The following is a 20,349-nucleotide window of genomic DNA, read 5'->3' as shown; positions in this document are numbered from 1 at the left end:
TGCCTCATAGTCAGTTTGAATACATTTGACTTACAGAAGATAACAACGTAGCATTTTGCCAATAATACTCCTTTACTGGAATAAATTATTCATGATATTTAATAGTAAAATTATAAATATGACTACTCAGAAACAGTCCAATTGAGTTCAATGGAATTTAATCTGAGGGAAATGGATATAAAATATCAACAAATTTTATTGCTATAACAATGTAGACTGTCTAGTTTAATCAACCCATTACAGCTAATTTCCACAAATCTGAAACTTCAAATACTATACCTTTAATTTATACTTATGAGCAATATCCAAAATTGTAGGCACAAGGCCATCAGTGGGTTCTCCATTTTCATCAGCCATAGCTGGTGGGTACCAGGAAAGAGCCAATACCCCTAAGGGGAGGGGGGGGAGAAATGTACATTGTATTATAAATTTGAATTGGGTGCCTAAGACAGAGGAGAGAGGGAGAGAGGGGGAGATGGGGAGGGGGAGATGGGGAGGGGGAGATGGGGAGGGGGAGAGAGAGAGAGAGAGAGAGAGAGAGAGAGAGAGAACACGAACCCCAGGAATTTTTTTTTTTTTCATCTCAAGCAGCTAATAATCACATTTTGAAGTTTTTATTTAAAACTTCCTACAAGTCACTACAATTACAATTAGGCTGCTGACATGTAGGGTGCCACAGGACTCAATGCTGTCACCCCTCCTGTTTAACATCTACATGAAGCCTTTAGGTGAAATCATCTGTCAACATGGGGTCAGGTATCATCAATATGCAGATGATATCAGCTGCAAATTTCAACCTCAGGCTGACCAAGGGATGCTATCAAAGTCTGGTTCCCAGCATCAAGGACTTTCCATCTTTAGTTTGGAATTGGGTAGCATTCCCCTACACAGAACTAGTTCACAATCTGAGGGTTCTCCTGGACTCAGTTCCTGCTCAAAGAGTAGGTAGCAGCTGTCTCCAGGGAGGCCTTTGCCTACATTCATCTGGTGCACCAGCTGCACCCTTTCCTGAACTGGGAATCCCTTCTCATAGTCACTCATGCCTTAGTCACTTTGCATGTGGACTACTGCAATGTGCACTATATGAGGCTGCCCTTGAAGACCACTTGGAAACTACAGTAAGGAAGAGTGAACTCATCACCTGAAGTGAGCAGGCATTTTTTCTTCCTGGGATTCAGAATTTTGGTGCTACCTGGGAAGGAGGATTAAAACAGCCCCATTCTCTTCTTAATTGGAGAGTTTGTTTTATAAAAAGGGAACTGAAAACAAGCATGTGAGTGGGCATGTTAAGAAAGGAGTTCCCCCAGGAAGACAGCAGAGACTTGAAACCTCCAACCCAAAGGCAAGCACCTTAGCACAGTCTTCAGTCAGCAAGAGAAAACTTCAATTCTTGGAGCTGCAAGACTGCTTAGAGGCAGAGCAGAGAGATGGGGGAGGAAAAGAGCCCGACTAGAGTCTGCAGACTCAAGCAAGCCTGTAAACCAAACCAAGCCCACTGGGTGCAGCAGCCCAGGTGCAGAGCTCTACAAACCAGCTCCAGAAACAGGGCAGTGAGTGCTGAGGGGGGAGAGAAAAGCCCATTCCCAAGTCTATAAAGAAGCGAAAAGGGTTTTCACATACAAATAGACTGAGACTGGCTACAAGAGCTGAAGACCTGGGGGAAAAGGAAGGAGTTAAAGAGCTAAGAAATAGTTAAGATAAGAAAACATAGTGCTACAAACATAGGAATAGGAACACAAATAGAACATAGAGATAGAAGTTTACAGATTAAACAAGAATAGAAACAGTTGTAAACTTATAGTAACAGGAAGATAGTAGAATAAGACAGGAATTTAATTTTGTACAATAAAACAGTTTTGTGTGGGAAAAACAAATACAGTCTTTGTGTCTGTGCTCTGTACCATATTAAGAAAAGCCCTAACATACAGCTGGTCCAGAATGCAAAGGTGCAGGTAGTGATGGGTGTTCTAATATCTCTGTTGTGTGAGCTGCATCAGTTCCAGATACAATTTAGGCTGCTGTTTGTGACCCACACAGACCTTTCTAGGTGTAGACTCTGACTATCTGAGTGACTACCTTCCTCTCTGCTTGACCTGTAAGATCTGAAATAGTAAACATGCTCCAGGTCCCATTTTAAAACAGGGTCATCTGATGGGACCTAGTGGCATGTCCCCTCTGTTGTTATGTCTGGCTTCTTGAATAGTATTCCTCAGAAATTCAAGGTGCCCCAACCTTGCCATCCTTTAAATTGGTCTTGAAGACCTGCCTTTTTCTCTAGCCCTAGGCTAGGAAATGTGTGTCACTTAGTTTGGTATGTTAATCTCTGGGCTATCGCTTTCTTTTGTTTGCACTGTATTAGATTGGTTTTATATTGTATATGGCTAAGAGTCACTATGAATTGGGCAGCCTATAAATTTGATTTACAGGTAGTCCCCAGTTTAAGAACAAGTTCAGTTCCCAAGGTCTGTCTTAAGTCGAATTTGTATGTAAGCCGGAACAGTATTGTATAATACTGTATAAGTACTATTGTGTAATTAACTTAAACCATTGTTTATTTAACTCAAATTTTGCTACAAATTTTTCTGTTCTTAACTATGGGTCATCTATAAACCAGACATTCTTAAGCCAGGGACTACTACTAATAGATATATAACTGACAAAAGAAACCATGAATAATGAGACAGGATACGTTCTGACATATAAAGAAAAGGCTAGATAAAAAGAAAAGGGCTCATGTCTGAAATTACAAGCCAATTCATTAAGTTACATTTTATACTATTAAACTCAGTGACTTTTTACTCAGTCACTGAAGAAAGGACTTATGCAATTTACTAAATGATCATATCAAACAGATCTGGGGTACACATTTTCTATCAGCTCAAAAACCACATTAGGTTTGTATGGCACATTGAGAGCCACATTTCAAAAATAGACAGGGCCAATTAACTTTTTAATGTAATTTTACAATAGCAAAATCACCTCTCAAAAAAGGTACAGTTTTCTCATCAGTAGAGGGCATTAGGGCAGAATTTTTTGGATGTCATATCCCATCTACAATGGAAAACAGCAACAACAACACAGCTGTGTTTTGGAAGAGATGGAAACATCTTGCTTCTTCTGCATTTTATTTTAAGCAACAGATGGTCCTTGGTTAATGACCACTTGTTCAGCGACTGTTCAAACTTACAACGGCACTGAATGAGTGTTACTTACAATTGGTCCTCAAAGTTCTGGCCATTGCAGCATCCTATGGTCACAATTTGCAACCTCCCTGCTGGCTTCCCACAAGCAAAGTCAATGGGGAACCCGGCAGGAAGTCATGGTCACGTGGGCTCCTCATTTTACAACCTGCAGTGATTTGCTTAACAATGGTAACCTGGGACTGTCAGAACTGCTCTTGTTAGGTGGTGTGGTAAAATGTCACGCTTTATGACTGCATCGCTTAGCGATGGAAATTCTGGTCCCAATTACTGTTGCTAAAGGAGGACTACCAGTACAGATTTTTTTCCCCAATAAGTAGACAAAGCTAGGGTTCTAAGACTTTTTCCAGTATCATTATTTCCCTCAAGTTATTTACCAAATTTTTATGCCACCTGACTCCCAACAACTCTGGGCAGCTCACAACAACTTCAACAAGGGAAATACAATAATAAACAGTAAAATGAATGAATGAATGAATGAATGAATGAATGAATGAATGAATGAATGGCAAGAACAAGACATTGGACAGGAATGAGGCAAAAGGGTTTCATTTTATGCTGCCAAAGGCCTGGGTGAACAGCTAGGACCTTAAGGCCCTTCAAAACACCAGCATGGTGGGGGCCCTCAGGATCTTGGGGGAAACCTCATTCCAGAGGGCAGGGACTGGTATAGAGAAAGTGTGCTTCCTGGGTCCTGACAGATGGCGTTGTTTAATTGAAGGAGCCTGGAGCACACCAACCCTGCCAGATTGAACCAGCCAGGCAGATATTAAGGGAGACAGACCTTAAGTAACCAGGCTCTATGCTGTGTAGGGCTTTATAGGTAACTACCAGCACCCTGAATCACACCCAGAAGCAAACTGGCAACCCATGCAGCTCGCAAAGCAGAGGTGTTACAAGGGCATACTGAGGTATGCCCATTACTGCCCAGATCACTGCATAAAGCAAGTAAGCAACCAGTTTGTTTTAGAGTCCTTTTCTGAGAATGAGGAAGGGAAATGAAAAAACTGCAGCCTTGGTCAGAAGGTGAATAAATAGCCTAGAAAGATGAGGTGAAGATTGGAAGGCTGTGAGGGGAGGCTGAAAGCAAGCAAGTAGACAGGCAGCAAGGGGATGTAGGACAGAGACATGAGCTTTGCAGGGGTGGGGGACAAGAGATGGAATACTTACCAATGGAAGCTGACCTCATTTGCTTCATGTGAGCTTCTATGACAGATGAGTCTTTAGAGCTATATGGTCCAAGTTCTGGGTAGAAGCTTGACCCAATATCTTCTGGAGGATTGTGTTTGCCTTTTGGATAACCACTTGCAATTTTGGGATCCCAGTGTGTCAATAATGGATGGTTCCAGTGAATATATTTTCCATCAAACTGTGGAGTCCCATACCAGCTATAGTAAAATACATGAAAGTTATAATTTGGAGGAGGTAGGTCTTCCATTTTTCTTATAGAAACTGTGGGCGTTTTGAGATTCATCGGCAGAGGGTGAACACTTTTGGTCCGTGTGAAACTATCTTCTTTTGCTCCATTATGCAAATTGAACTTCTTTTTTAAATGTGTTGTCTGTTGCTGAAAATCAGGTAATAGGCCAAGACCAAATGGATCTCCAAACCCAGCTCTTTCTGGTCTCAGAGTTTTCAGTGCCATCATTATAGAGCAAATAAATAAAATAAAAAGCAGCAAAATGATGCATGTTCTCCTACGAAATCTTGCCATGATATCATGGTAGTTCAGGGCACAGGTAGGAAGCGTCTAGCTGCCTATGAATAAGAGAAAAACATGACCATAGAGTTTTAAATTTTGCAATCAATTAAAACAAATTAACACAAATATTATAGAATTATTATTTAACATTTACACAGTACCTACAATTTCCTAAGCCCTGAATACATCTTAACATCGGAACATATTAAATGATTTATGCTGAGCCTGTCATGTCATCTAGCTCAATACTATCAGTTTTGATCAAGGCACTCCAGTTCTCTAGGCCAGTGGTTCTTACTTTTTTATGTTACCATCCATCAATCATTCTATCAAAGAATCTAAGTCTCCTCCAACCCCCATGATAGAAATAAAAACGGTACTTTTTAAAAGAAGGACATTAATATTACAGACACTGAGCAGGATGTTGAATTTAATTATCTACAGTGCATTCGGAAAGTATTCAGACCCCCTTCACTTTTTTCAATTTTGTTATGTTGCAGCCTGATACTACAATAGTTCAAATTCATTTTTTTTCCTCATTAATTTACACTCAGTACCCCATAATGACAAAGTGAAAACAGAATTTTAGAAATGTCTGTAAATTTATTAAAAAGGGAAAACTGAAATATCACATTGGCATAAGTATTCAGACCCTTTGCAACAACACTTGAAATTTAGCTCAGGTGCCTCCCATTTCTCTTGATCGTTGCTGAGCTGTTTCTACACCTTGATTGGAGTCCACCTGTGGTAAATTAAATTTATTGGACATGATTTGGAAAGGCACACACGTCTCTATAGAAGGCCTCACAGCTGACAATGCATACTGTATCAGAGCAAAAGCCATGAGGTCAAAGGAACTGCCTGCAGAGCTGAGAGACAGGATTATTGCAAGGCACAGATCTGGGGAAGGCTACAAAAAATGTCTGCTGCACTGAAGGTTCCCAAGAGCACGGTGGCCTCCATAATTCTCAAATGGAAGAGGTTGGCACAACCAGGACTCTTCCAAGAGCTGGTTGCCCGGCCAAACTGAGCAATCGGGGAGAAGAGCCACAGTAAGAGAGGTGACCAAGAACCTGATGGTCACTCTGACTGAGCTCCAGAGATCCTCTGTGGAGATGGGACAAAGGTCCAGAAGGACAACCATCACTGCAGCCCTCTACCAATCTGGGCTTTATGGCAGAGTGGCTAGATGGAAGCCTCTCCTCAGTGCAAAACACATGAAGGCCTGCTTGGAGTTTGCAAAAAAGCACCTGAAGGACTCTCAGACTGTGAGGAACAAGTTTCTCTGGTCTGATGAAACCAAGACTGAACTGTTTGGCCTCAATTCTAAACGTTATGTCTGGAGGAAACCAGGCACTGCTCATCACCTGCCCAATACCATCCCAACAGTGAAGCATGGTGGTGACAGCATCATGCTGTGGGGGTGTTTTCCACCAGCAGGGACTGGGAGACTGGTCAGGGTTGAGGGAAAGCTGAATGGAACAAAGTACAGAGATATCCTCAATGAAAACCTGTTCCACAGCACTCAGGACCTCCAACTGGGCCGAAGGTTCACCTTCCAACATGACAACGATCCTAAGCACACAGCCAAGACAACACAGGAATGGCTTAGGGACAACTCTGTGAATGTCCTAGAGTGGCCCAGCAAGAGCCCTGACTTGAACCCTATTGAACATCTCTGAAGAGACCTGAAAATGGCTGTTGACCAACAGTTCCCATCCGACCTGATTGGGCTTGAGAGGATTTGTAAAGAAGAATGGCAGAAAATCTCCCAATCCAGGTGTGCAAAGCTTGTTGCATCATACTGAAAAAGACTCGAGGCTGTAATTGCTGCCAAAGGTGCTTCAACAAAGTACTGAATAAAGGGTCTGAATATTTAAGTACATGTGATATTTCAGTTTTTCATTTTTAATAATTTTACAGACATTTCTAAAATTTTGTTTTCACTTTGTCATTATAGGGTACTGAGTGTAGATTAATGAGAAAAAAAATGAATTTGAACAATTGTAGTATTGGGCTGCAACATAACAAAATTAAAAAATGTGAAGGGGGCCTGAATACTTTCTGAATGCACTGTAAATATCCCTTCCAACTCTATGTTTTTATGATTTCAGGATATTAAGAAATTGCATCACTATGTGGAATAATTTTACTGCTATGACTTTAAAACACAAAGTAAGTGGGAAGGCAAAGCAAAAAGGAGAAGCTGAGAAGCTGACTTAGTGAGATATTTGCTGTTTTGCAAAAAGCATCAAGCATGGAAAAAAACAAGAGAAGAGAAAAAAACAGTGCTTCTAGCTGTTGCTTGCAAAGAAGCCAATATGTGAAAGAACACAGCAGGAGCTCAGGGTTGCAGATAGAAAGGAAGATTGAGGGTAGTGATGTTCAGACAGCACCAATGGTGCAGAGGAAGAAAACTCTTCCTTGCTTTATCGGTCTCCATCTTTTTTTCCCTTTGCTGCATGGATGCATACATGCATCCACACACGGAAGGAAGGAAGGAAGGAAGGAAGGAAGGAAATTGCTAAAGCTGTTCAAGTGAGTGAGTAAGTGAAAGAACTGAAAGCTATCACCTGAAGCTGGAATAGCTCAAAGCCCCTCTCAAGCCTGAACAATTGGGAAATGCTTCCCATTGTCAGGAGGTGTACGTATCATCACATCTACTTAAACAGTATTCCAGGCTACCTGAAAATCTCCCAGACTGAACCTGGGATCAGCAGCATCTGTCAGAGTGGGGTGCGATGGGGTAATGAGGAGACAGGAGGCAAAGGCAGAGTTACAAATTCAGCGTTGTGGTGTTTCAATGCAAGTCCCACTCTGTGTGTATGTGTGTAGTGAAAGGGATGGCTCTGGTGGCACAATGCAACAAGGTTTCTTTCATTATTCTACTGCCTGGGATCTTCTAAACATAAAGTAACTGTTCAACCATTGAAACAGAGTCCCCTCTCTATTAAAAGATAAAACAGTCCCAACTCAGGACAATGTCTGACAGGTTGAAACAAAAAGAAAAGGGAATGAGAAAAGAACACGAAAGTAAAAACCTATAGTTTTTCCTTCTATTTTCCTAATTCTATTTTCTTACTGAATGAAGGCAGGTTAGTCTTCTCTTTGCCCTGCTCTCAATAGGAAGTAGAGATTATTGTCTCCTGGTTGACAGACCTCTCTTCAGTTCTACAACCTTAAGCATCTAATTCAGATATAGAGTTATAGATAGATATGAATATCTTTTTAAAAAATATATAACTTCATTAAAATTTTGAAGAAGATAAAAACTGAGAACAACTAATGTTTAGAATAAAGAGAAGAAAAAAAAGAGATAAGAAAAAGACAAAGATATAGTGCAGAAAAAAGAGGAAGAAAGAAAATATAAAGAAATGACTTCTGATTTTCTTTTACAGCAGTTATAAATATAAATGTAAATTAACCTCTTACTCTGTGGTTAGAGCATGACTTACATTTTTTTCTATAATCTATTTTTTCTAATCATCAAAACCTTATATCATAATTTCATTTTTTTTCTGTTTCATGCAAAAAGTCACTAAGGGGTTTCCAGTCAGCATTAAATTTAGACAATGTCTTTTCTCTAATCAAAGAAGTCAATTTGGTCATCTCCATCATCTTCACCATCCATTCTTCCATTTTGGGTAATGTTGAAACTTTCCACCTTTGTACATATAATAATCTCATCGCAGTTATCATATATAAAAACAAAGTTCCATGGTTTTTTTTCCAACTGTTTATCCCAAAAGAAAAATCTCTGGTTTCAATTGTATGCTAGTCTTTAAAATCTTCTGTATTAACATATGTAATTGAATCCAAAAATTTCTGGCTTTTTTGCACATCCACCTAGCATGATAAAATGTCCCCTCTTGTTGTTTACATTTCCAGCATAAATTTGAAGTACCTTTATACATTCTAGACAATTTTTATGGCAACATATACCAATGATTCATCATTTTATAAAAAATCTCTTTAAGATTATAACATAATATAAATTTCAGTCCTTTCAACCACATATTCTCCCACTGTTTCATTTGTATATTGTAACCAAAAATTGCAGTCCATTTTATCATAATTCTTTCACTTGTTCTTCTGTTTCAAATTTCAATAAAAATTATACATTTTAGCAATAACATGTTTATCACTTGTACACAATTCTATTTCAAACTCAGTCTTACAATGTTCAAAACCAAAAGTTATTTTATTTACTTTAAATCTTTCTAATAATTGTACATAAAAAAAACCTCATTGACAAGTGTAACTTTCTGCCACTAGCTCTTGATTTTATTTTGCATTCTCCTTGACAAAATCCTAGTACAGTGGTACCTCAGGTTACGAATTTAATCCGTTCCAAGACTCTGGTCGCAACCCGATTTGTTCGCAACCTGAAGCAAATTTTCCCATAAGGTTCAATGTAATTATCGTTAATCCGTTCCGACGTCCGCGGACCACGCGTCAAGGGCAGAAAAATGGCCGCGGACCACGTGGCACGGGTGGAAAATGGCCACGGACCACTGGCACGGGCGGAAAATGGCCGCGGACCATGTGGCACGGGCGGAAAATGGCCGCGGACCACGTGGCATGGGCGGAAAATGGCCGTGGACCATGTGGCACGGTGGAAAATGGCCACGGATCCGGTTCGTACCCCGAGGCGGAGTTCGCAAACCGAGGTAAATTTTTGCGGCCAGAGCTGGTCATAACCCGAAAAGTTCGTAAGCAGAGGTGTTCATAACCCGAGGTACCACTGTATATCAGAATAAGTTAACCATTTATATTTACTTACCATTTCTCTTCTATAAAACACTTCTTTTGCTGAGAGCTACAAAGGTATTTTCGGGCACAACCTGGGTTTATCTCTATTCCATATTCTCAGTACCCTCTCATCCAGTCTTATGTCTCTGTTCAATATTTCAAGAACGAAACTAAACAGGAGAGGGGACTATGGGCAACCTTGTCTTGTTCCTTTTGTTTTTGTTCCTTTCACATTGTTTGGTTAAATCTCCATTAACAATTATTTGTGCCTTCTGTGAAGTATAAATCAATTTTATTCATTTTATAAAATTATCTCCAAAATTCTTATTTTTCAAAACTTTAAATTGGAAAGTCCAAATTTTCAAAAGCTTTCTCTGCATCTAAAAAAATTAATGCAGCTTGTTTTTCATTATGCTGTTCTAAATATTCTAGAATATCCAGCACAGTTCTGACAATGTCTTTTAACTGTAATCCCACACTGAACTTCATGAATAAATTCTTGAAAATTATTTTCAATCTATCAGCTAGCATCATTGTGAACTTATAGTTGTCACTCAATAGTGATATCGGTCTGTAGTTTTTTGTTGAAGTCAAATCTTGTCTCTCTTTAGGTATTAATGCTTATTTGCCTCTTTCCAAGTCTCAGGCATCTTTCCTCCCTGTAAAGTAAGTTTCATCATATTTTGCAGAGATTGTAAAAGTTCATCTTCAAAACATTTACAGTAAGAACCTGATAATCCATTTGGTCCAGGCAACTTTCCTGGTTTAATCTTTATAGCTTCGGAAACTTCCCTTATTGTTCATTCATGATCTGTCTTCGTTTCTCTGTAATAATTGGTAGGTTTTGTTTTTCTAAATATTCATCTATTTTCTCCAAAGGAATATCAAGTCCTTTATACAAATTAGAATAATACCAATGAAAAACTTTTGTATTGCCACATTATCTGCTAATAAAGTGTCTCTCTCTTGGACTTTCAATATCATTTTCTTTTCTTTTTCTCTTCTTAATCTGTATGCTAGCCATTTCCCCGGTTTATTGCAAATTCAATTTTTTTTTTTTGCTTTGCATAGTTCATTTTTATTTCTATTTCTCTTACTGTTAACATTGATAGCTGTTGCTGTAAAAGTTTAATTTGATGAGAGATATTTATCTTCCATGGAGATTTCTTTAATTCTTTTCTTTTTATCTCACCCAAAATTGGCTTTTCTTTTTAAGTTCAGTATTATGTTGTATGAAATGACCTCTAATAAAAACTTTATGTGTATCCCAAATCATTCTTAAATCAGTGCCTTTATTTAGGTTGTTTTCAAAAAAATCTGTTAATTTCCTTTTACAATCCTCCACTATTGCTTCTTTCTGTAACAACATTTCATTTAACCTCCATCTAAAAGAAGTAGACTTCTTTTTGTAAAGCAAACTCGCAGGGTTATGATCAGAGAAAGTCTTTGGTAGAATCTCTACTTTAGAGATCTTAGTAGCCAAATTCTTTGAAATCCAAATCACATCTATTCTTGAGAAAGATCTACATGCCTTATATACATGAATATCTTGATAAAACTGCATTTATTTAAAAAAATGGTGCTAAGACTTGTTATCAAACAAAGGCTGCACTTTTTACAAGACACATCTTTACATATTTTATTCTGTTATCTGTTAATGAAAATTGACAGGTAAGAGATTGTTCTTTAAATATTTGATCCTATTGTTTTCAAATAACAAAACAAATCTCAAATTTGGCTTTTGTGATATGTTAAAATGTGCACTGGGAAAGTATATTAGCAATGCCCCCTCCCCTCATCTTGCAAATAATGGTTTAGGAGTACATCTGTCTCTTTCAAGCTCATGCTATTTGAATTTCTACCTTGATGCTGAGCACAGTTCTGCTTTTCCCACTATTAGTACTTTGAGGCTTGAAGAGAATGAAAAAGTCAGAAACCATTTATGTATGTAATTTGTCTGACAACAAGTAACACTGAGAAACAAGCATATACTCTTAGCTTGTCCCCTCTACTAGTCTCAAACATATTGATATGTTCAAGTCAGTAGGAGAAAGAACATCCCCATTCTGGGACACATCTACTTTACTATCTGGATTGTAACAAGATGCAAAGGATGAAAAGTTTCTGTCCATCTGCCATCCATCCAATTTATATGGCCACCTAACTAGCAATTGCAACTCTGGATGGCTAATAGTGGGTTACAAACAAGTAAACAAGCAAATGAAAACAACAAAACCCCAGAAGTCGAACACAAAACATAACATACTTAAGCTAACCACAGTCATTCTCTTAACCTTTAAAGAATGGGCTCACCTAAGACCCTGGCCCAAGGCCTGGGGGACAAGCCAGGTTTTCAAAACCTTGTGAAAGGCTTGCAGGGTCAGGCCAATCTGAATTTTGGGAAGGGAGGGAATGCTGTTCCTTAGGACAGGTACTATGACAGAGAAAGTACACCTTCTGGGTCCCCTTAGATCGCATTATTTCATACAGGGGACCCAAAGCATGTCCACTTTGTTGGGTCTTGTGGAACAGATAGAAATAATTGGAGATAGGTGATCCCACAAACAACCCAGTCCTATGTCATGAAGGACTTTGTAGCTGGTAATTAACAATTGTATCTGGAAATCTACTGGGAGCCACTGCAGCGCATAAAGTAGGTGTTATATGGGTGTATCATGATGCTCCCATAATTACCTACAGTTGTAGCTTTCAAGTGGTTTTCAAGGGCAGGTCTATATAGACCATGTTGCAATAGTCCAAATGGGAGGTGATGAAGGCACGAATGACTATGAGCAGGGATTCCTGATCTAGGAAAGGAACAACTGGAGCACAAGATGGATTTGGTCAAAGGCCCTCTTAGCCATTTTTTTTTTCAAATTTGTATTTAACTGAGATTCACTGTTTTATGTATTATGATTATGTTTAATAAATAGTGTGGAAAAATATGAAACATGGACTGAATGTTGAGATAAAAGAGAACAGCTTATTCTCTACACAGAATAAGAAGCATCAGTGATGTTAGATTTACATCTAAATATAGTCTATTATCATGGAGAACATGAGATATCTTGTCACAGAGATACATAATGCACAAAGAAAGGCAGGACACAAGTAATTTATCTTTGACAACTTTACCTATTGTCTGCTAAAAGCCAGGAGAAATCAGGTTAGATAAAGAGAAGCTGAATGTTTTCCATGTGTATGTTCCAAGCTAGTAAAAACACAAGAGGATAGATGGAGAAATGAGAGTTGTTATGGGTGTTCAAAACATAAACATTTAATGATCAATCCCTAGTGATCTACCATTCAGTTTCTTTTTTTTTATTTATTTAAATATTTTTTTATTTTTACAACAAACACAAAACATACATGAACAAACAAAAACATAGAAAGGCATAAAAAAAGCATCTTCCATTTTATACCGTGTGTCAACCAGTTACCAACTCGTTGGTGCCCCTTTCATGATCTTAAATTCTCATATCATCTATTCAAAATATACTTGTATACTTATCAATTAACAATTATTAATCATTCATAGCTAATCTATAGAATCATTTATTACAAGAAATTTTAACTTTCAATAGGATTAGTAATACATTTTCATCTATCGATTATATGTGTATATATATAATAATTAATATCAAATTTCTATTATAAAATTTCCTAATCCATTACATTACTATATTTTCTCAGTGTCATATAAAATTACTTATCTTCTTACTCTAATTTCAAAACTCAATTTAACTCATCTCTGCACATTCCATAATTTTCAATAACTTCCTCCTGCATAAGTACTTTTTAATTTTTCCAATTCTTAAAAGTTACAGTTCTAACCAGTATCAGTTACAATATCAGTTACAGTTCTAACCGGGTTACAGTTCTAACCAGATTCTTCACTACATGTTTCAACAAAAATGTCTCTAGTTTAAAATCTATATGTTACTATATTCAACCATGTATAAATTTTAGTCTAATCTCTTGAAACATTTACAATCAAATACAATTTTTAACTATATATCTCAGATTTATACTTTATTCCAGCGCTTGCATAATTTTGAGTTCACCCTTTTCATTCAATATCCCAAAATATCTAGCTGTTTATTCCTTTTTCTATATTATTGGATAAGAGAAAGCAATAATAAATGTCCTTTCAAACATTCTGCTTTTTGAAGCTTCTGTCAGTTCCATCATTGTTATATTCCCCTCGTTTTTTCTTTAAACATCTGAAGTAGTTTCTTTCAATATTGTTTTACTTCTTCTTTTTGTGCATTCTCTTAGTACGATTTTCCATTATAATCTTGTATAATCTTTTTCTCACCCTCAGTGCTAAGAACAAGTCTGTCCCTCTTCATTTATCAGTTGATTAACCCTTTTAATTCTCAGTTTATAAGCCTCACAATAATTCTGTTTAATGTTTCTGATTTCTTATACTATTTCTTCCTTTTCCATTGATCCCGTTTTATGTTTAATTAAGTCCATTTTAGCTTTAATATCTTTTTTTCTTTTTTTTGCGGGAATTTCTGCAGCTCTTCTTCCAGTTTTTTATAGTCATCCTCAATAGTTTAAAGATCTTTTTCTGCATTGTGTTTCTCGTATAGTTTATTATCTTGATAAACCTTCATTGAGTCAAAGGATTCTTTATCTTTGTTCTTGCCAAAAATAAGGAAAAAAAAGCAAGAGGAGAAAAAAAAAAAGAAGAGGAGGGAAAAGACTAAGTCTCTTTAAAAAAAATCCAACTGAGGGGGGAATGGAGAGCAAAGCAGAGCTTCTAGCAGAAAGAAGAGCTACTGCCACTAATCAGGGCTCTTGTGACTAGCTCAAACTTTCCATCTTGATATTTTCAAAATTGCTTTCAACTCCACTTTCTTGTTTATAGTTACGGATGGCACCTGTATAAACATGCACATCCCACTATCTTTTTAGAAAGCACAGGGTCCTTGAGCATGCGTCACAATAGAAGAAAAAAAGCACTATGTTGAGCCTCTAGATGGCAGTGCAACTTTCTTTCATTTACTTTCTCTTAACTCCACTTTCCCCATTTCAAAATCAAAAAGTATAAATTTCTTTTAACAATAAAGAAATCTTAGAAAAAAGGCTTAAGATAAAGAGTTATTGAGTATTAAAAAGAAAAAGCCAATCCAGTTAAAAATATATTTTTTTAAGAGAAAAACATCTTGCCAATTCCACTAAAAAGGGAAAGTTGAAAAGAAAAAAATTTCCCCCCCCTTTTTTTATAAGGCTCAATCTCGCCGCTTAATCCACTTTTCTTCACTTTTAAAAATCTCTTTAAGTTACTTAAGGTGTTCTCTAAGAATAGTTGAATAGTAAAAATCCATCTCACCCAGTTGACACCCCTCTCTTCCTTCTTCCTTTGGAGCTGTCCCGGCTTTCGCAGCCATTTTGGCTGCCTCTCCTCCGCCGGCTTCAAGAGCTTCTCCCGGGATCAATCTGGGACTTGCGGCGTCCCTGAGATCCGCAGGACGCGCCCTTTGCGATCGCCATCTCTACGGGACGGCTTAGGTCCATCGGGACCGTCCAGGGGAGGAGATATCGGCTGCGATCCTGGGAGCCCAGGATCCCCCGCCGTATCGCCGCGATGCCAGCTCCGCCCTCCTACCATTCAGTTTCAAGAAGGCTAGAAGTTAGCAAATCTGCCCTGGAATTAGACATGGAAAATATGGAAAAAGATGCTGTGGATCTGAAGATGGCCTCAAATTTGCTTGATTATGAGAATGATGTGAAAAAAAGAAGAAGCTGTAATGGACTGGAAGAGTGACTTTGAGAATTATCTTATTTTGAATATCCAGAAGGGAAATACCAAATTTCTGAAACCCTTTCTAAAAATAGATAGGAAGAGAATAAGAAATTGTTATTTGGGGTTTTATTTGGAGAAGGGACTGAAGACTGAGCTTTTCAAAAAGAAGAAAAAGGAATTCAAAGTGGATTTATCAGATCAAGGTTAAATTGTCCATGTTTTGATCTTGGATTGTTAATATTGAATTTTCTTTTTCTGACCAGGACTGTAAGACAATGATTTATACCTGTAAAAGTGATTTATTTATTTTAGTTTAAAACACATATGTGATTATTATTGGTCCTTTGTACGCTTACGGGGAGAGATCTTTTAGGTTTCATTTCTCAGAAAAGAAGCTAAAATGCAAAATAGACCTATTTGTTTAAGCTTAAAATGTATAGTTTATTATTACTGGCACTGTTAATACTTTTGCTGATTAGATTGTTGAATATTTTTTATAATTAGGTTATTGTTTAGGGATGAGAAAGGGGATGAAACGAGCTTTTTTAAAAGTAATATTAGAGAAGGTGTTAAATTACTGTTAATACATATACTTCTTTGCAGGGAGGGGGAAGTTATTTTTTTCCCTCTCTCCCTTTTTTGTTTGTAGGTTTTTTAGTTTTGTATTAGGGGAGAGAGAGAGAGAGAGAGAGAGAGAGAGAGAGAGAGAGAGAGATTTTAATAAAAATATTTTTAAAAATCTGCCCTGGAATTGTGCTTTATAGTCTCAGTTCCAAAAGTAGTCACATTGACAAAACTGAAAATAATGATGGGCCTAATTAAGAGAGTATCAGGGCTTCTGCATTCATCACATAGACTGTATTTGTTGTACGCTGCCCAGTCATGTTTTGTGAGATGGGCGGCTATATCAAATAAATAAATAAATAAATAAATAAATGTAAATATATAGTATGTATGTATGTATGTATGTGTGTGTGTGTGTGTGTATGTATGTATATGTGTGTGTGTGTATGTATGTATATGTGTGTGTGTGTGTGTATGTATGTATATGTGTGTGTGTGTGTGTGTGTGTGTGTATATATATATATATATATAGTCTCAATATTCATCCAAAACAGGCTTTGCCAATCTGGCTCTCTAGGTTACAACTCTCACAATATAGTGACTTAGTTACTAGATTATAACAGCCCTCACAATTCCCAGCCAACATAGTCAACAAAACTGGTAATTCAGGGAATGGATACAACACACACATAGAACACAGAAAAAAAAAGTTGGCCTGGATGATAATTTGAATATACAGAAAAACAAAGTGAACTCCAGTTGAGATCTCCTATTAACAACATGGCCTTCATCAGCAGAAAATGAAAGGGAATTATTTTTGCTTCAGAGGATTGAGGGAATCCTCAATATTTGCAAAAGCAAAACACTGGAAGTGTAACCTTATGAAATGATACAATTCAAGAAGGCTTTTTGGATATATCATATAAAATATGTTATTTTATCGAATATGCTTGTGTGAAACAAGCACCACAAATCTCTCTGGGTTAGTCAGAAGTAAAGTTTTATTGGAAGCGTTTGCAAAGGCTGGTGGGCTTCTTGCAAATAAGAAGCCACACCCACATACACACTCCGGCCTAATTAAATACATTCCCGATCGCAAGTCCTTCCCCTTTTCCCCATTGGCTAAGGTACTCTGGGTGTACAGTCTTTCTGGCTGCTCTATGATTTCTCCCTGGTCCCTCCACCTCATCTATGGTAATTGCTCAAGGTTTCAGCTAATTGCATTATACTGATAAAGATTGCTCCAAATTAATTTGTATTTACATTGTCCCACACAAGGAGACAACTTCCTTTCCATCTGCTACTATCTGATAACCATAACACTTAACACTACTTCCTTATCTCTCACACAGCTGCACTCTTAGCATGCTCAAGTTACTATTTCTTTGTCAATAATAACATATTTTATCCATCTCTCACATGCTTTTTTAGTGATATATTAAACTCATCTAAGATACTATACTTTAATGATCTTCTGTAACGTGTTATAGTACAATGTAATACCTAGTATAATGAAAACTTCTAAAAATGGTCAACAAAAATTACATATTGCTCTTAGCTGGCATGGCAGCTGCAAGAAATAGAATCAATTAAAAACTTCCTACCTTCCTCCAATCCCTGAATTGGCCTATAAATGTCTAGCCAGGTGGGCATTCTGGAATCTGGACAATGTTGAAATCTTGGCTACTCCAAAATGAATATAAGATCCCAAGATTTATGGTCCTCATAGTAACCTTGCAATTAGCTAATGGATAAAGGGATAAATTCTTTACAGAGTGCCAGGCAAATGCCTATATTTTATTTGTGTAATTAGTTAATATAATCTTTATTAGAATCATGCAGCATTTTGGATTCAAAGGCAAAATAGTGCTTTGAAGCTCTAAAGGGTATTCTCTGCAACTCCTTAAAGCAGTTGTGTCTTGTGGTAGGATTATGGGGCTGCAGCTGCCACACAATTCCACGACAATATGTCTGATATAAGGGCTTGCAGACTGGTGCTATTGTAGAAGATTTTTTTGCTATGGTGGCGAAAAATCAGGAGGCTTACGCCTTTTAATAAAATGTGTTAGACAGAGAAGGTGTTATCAGACTCCTTTAGACTCTGCTCCTATGTGAATGTTCCTGTATTTTCTGAAGCACCTTTTTGTCTTCAAATCTGAAATGTTGCATGGCCCTAATGTCTACCATATTTTTTCCATGTTCATGTTTTCCTTCTCCTTAGTTACAACAATCCTGTGAAGCAGTTTCCAGAGGAATAGCCATATTCTCATGTTGCATTAAAAATGAAGGTCATAAATTTGTTAAGGCATAAGTTTCTTGATGAGGTGAACTGTAGTCTCTAAAAGTTTATGCCATAATAGACACTATCAAGTCTTTAAAGGGCCAGGAGATATTTTGATACAAGGCTAGGCATAATCACGGCTGGGTCCCCCAATGAACATGTTGGGAAAGTGACCTTGGCTGATCTTGAAAAGCACCTCATCAAGCCTGGCTCTTTGGAAACAGTAAGATGGGTTGGTCCTTGTAGTAGGTGAAAGGGAGACCACTAAGAAATCCCAGGCTATAGGACAGAAAGGGAAGTCCAGAAGAATAGCTAGAAGGAGGCAAGGGCACAGCCCTTTTTATGGAGAAGTTCATGAAGTCAGCAAGGGTCGAGCTGGATTTGCGAGACTTGACCTTACCTCTACAGCTAACTCTGTCCCCCTGAGACACACACCACACACTGATATTTACATAACCAGCCAAGTTGGCCAACCGATACCTGGCCTAATGATTTCTCTGCGTAGCCAGTCCAAAGGCGCCTGTTTGCTGCTTTTAATAGCCCTGCACCCTGACCGAGGAGCTTCACCTGAGACGCCCGCAGGGGCTGCGCAGGCAGAGGCTGGGGCGCTCCTTCCCCGCAACGGATGGGCGGAGGGGGCTATCCTCCCCTGACGACTCCCCCCCCCGCCCGCGTTTTGTGCCTTGGCAAACGGGCTAATGGGAAGACCGGAGGAGGAGGAAGAAGAGGAGGAGGAGGCGGCGGCAGCGCCATCCGCAACAACAGGAACAACCGCCACCCCTCGTACCTTTCGCCTGGCTACTCACCCGTCTGCAGAACAGGACTGAAAAGTTCAAGGATTCGGAAGAGGGGGAGGGGAGCGAAGGCAGAGGAGGGGGAGGAACATAAATGGACCGGTCGGGGGAAAGACGGGCTCAGTGTAACCAGCCTCTGTTCAGAGTTGGCTCCCCCTAGCTGGCGGTTGTCTTCTTAAGCGGAGCATGCGCAATTGCCAAGGGTGAAGGCACGTTGCCCTTAACTCCAGGAAAGCAGTAAAGTTGCTCTGTTCTCGTCTCTCTGTCTGTGGCACAACCGAACTATCTTCAGGCTTTTTCTTCTCTGGAAATCTTGGGACGGGGTGAGTTCGCTAGCGCGCCAGTTAATTTTCTCGATCAGCGCCTACTCATGGGCATCTTGATACAGTGCCCAGGCATCCTCAGAAGTCCACTATGGGATTTTACCTCCATGGAAACGCGTAAGATGTCAGCTTCAACAGCCCATTTTTATCCATGCTTGCAGAGAAAAAAAGCCTCAAGCCGCAAGTACGCTCCATGTACTTACTCCTATGGAAGTTTCCGAGTCGTGATGGTCTCCATGTGTGTTAGACTTTTAACTCCATTCTCAGTCTTTTGGCTGGGGAACAATGGAGTTGAAATCCTATCTCTCTGGAAGGTATCACGTTAGGGAAGTGATACTTAAAACAAAAGATTTCGTTATTTTTTTTTAAGACTACCTCTTGCAGGATACATTATAGGCTTTTTCTGAAAGAAATCGAAGCACAGTAAATAATGAACCAGAAAAATAAGCCTAATTCTTAGGATAGTCGACAGAAAGAATGATAGTAAGATCTATTCTTATGGACTCGTAGGCCCTCATTATCTTACTTACTTATTTGGCTATTGTATACAGTATCCTTTTCTCAAAATATAACTGAGCATTAATATGTATTTCATACATGCACTTTTCCGGACATTGTTTTTGAGAAGATTAACCAAGAGGATAGTATGTTGTAGTAAAAAGATATTTGTGAGTATCCTTCCTGAATTAAAGTTTAAATCACAAATGAGGGCAAATGCACTCTCTGTGGCAATACATTTGATGCCTTATGATGAAATAAGAATGGAGTAGATTGTGATGGGCTGTGAGACACATTGAAGAAGAAAATGAGTAAAGGATGCAAAAAAAGGTGAACCGTCCATGATTCGAGTATCTCACGCTTAACTGAGTTCGGAGTACCAAAAGACTGCAAAAAAAATAAAGTCAGGAAGCATGCAGAGTTTGGCTTCTGGAATTACTTCAAGTCCCTTACTACAGAGCAGGGTTCCTCAACCTTAGC

General features: G+C 38.4%; 1 protein-coding gene across 2 annotated transcripts in view; it reads right to left on the bottom strand.

The window, feature by feature from the left end:
- Positions 1-19,215, bottom strand: part of MANEA (mannosidase endo-alpha) — a 32,067-nt gene extending 12,852 nt beyond the window's left edge. The window contains exons 1-4 of one of the 2 annotated variants that reach the window (XM_025171723.2): positions 19,061-19,215; positions 12,790-12,865; positions 4,371-4,958; positions 280-389 (exon numbers count right to left, since the gene is read on the bottom strand). In XM_025171723.2, coding sequence (XP_025027491.1) covers positions 280-389; positions 4,371-4,914 — 654 coding nt within the window. In that variant the 5' untranslated portion in view covers positions 4,915-4,958; positions 12,790-12,865; positions 19,061-19,215. The remainder of the gene's footprint in view (positions 1-279; positions 390-4,370; positions 4,959-12,789; positions 12,866-19,060) is intronic. The other variant, XM_007436050.4, reaches the window with a different exon arrangement.
- Between the last annotated feature and the right edge of the window lie 1,134 nt (positions 19,216-20,349).

This window comes from Python bivittatus, unplaced genomic scaffold (assembly GCF_059951505.1).
Source record: "Python bivittatus isolate LINGU-HERP-01145 unplaced genomic scaffold, Pbiv_v1 ctg000020_np1212, whole genome shotgun sequence".
Lineage (NCBI taxonomy): Eukaryota > Metazoa > Chordata > Lepidosauria > Squamata > Pythonidae > Python > Python bivittatus.
The sequence above is the reverse complement of the archived record's forward strand: the minus strand, read 5'-3'. Positions and strand labels throughout refer to the sequence as shown.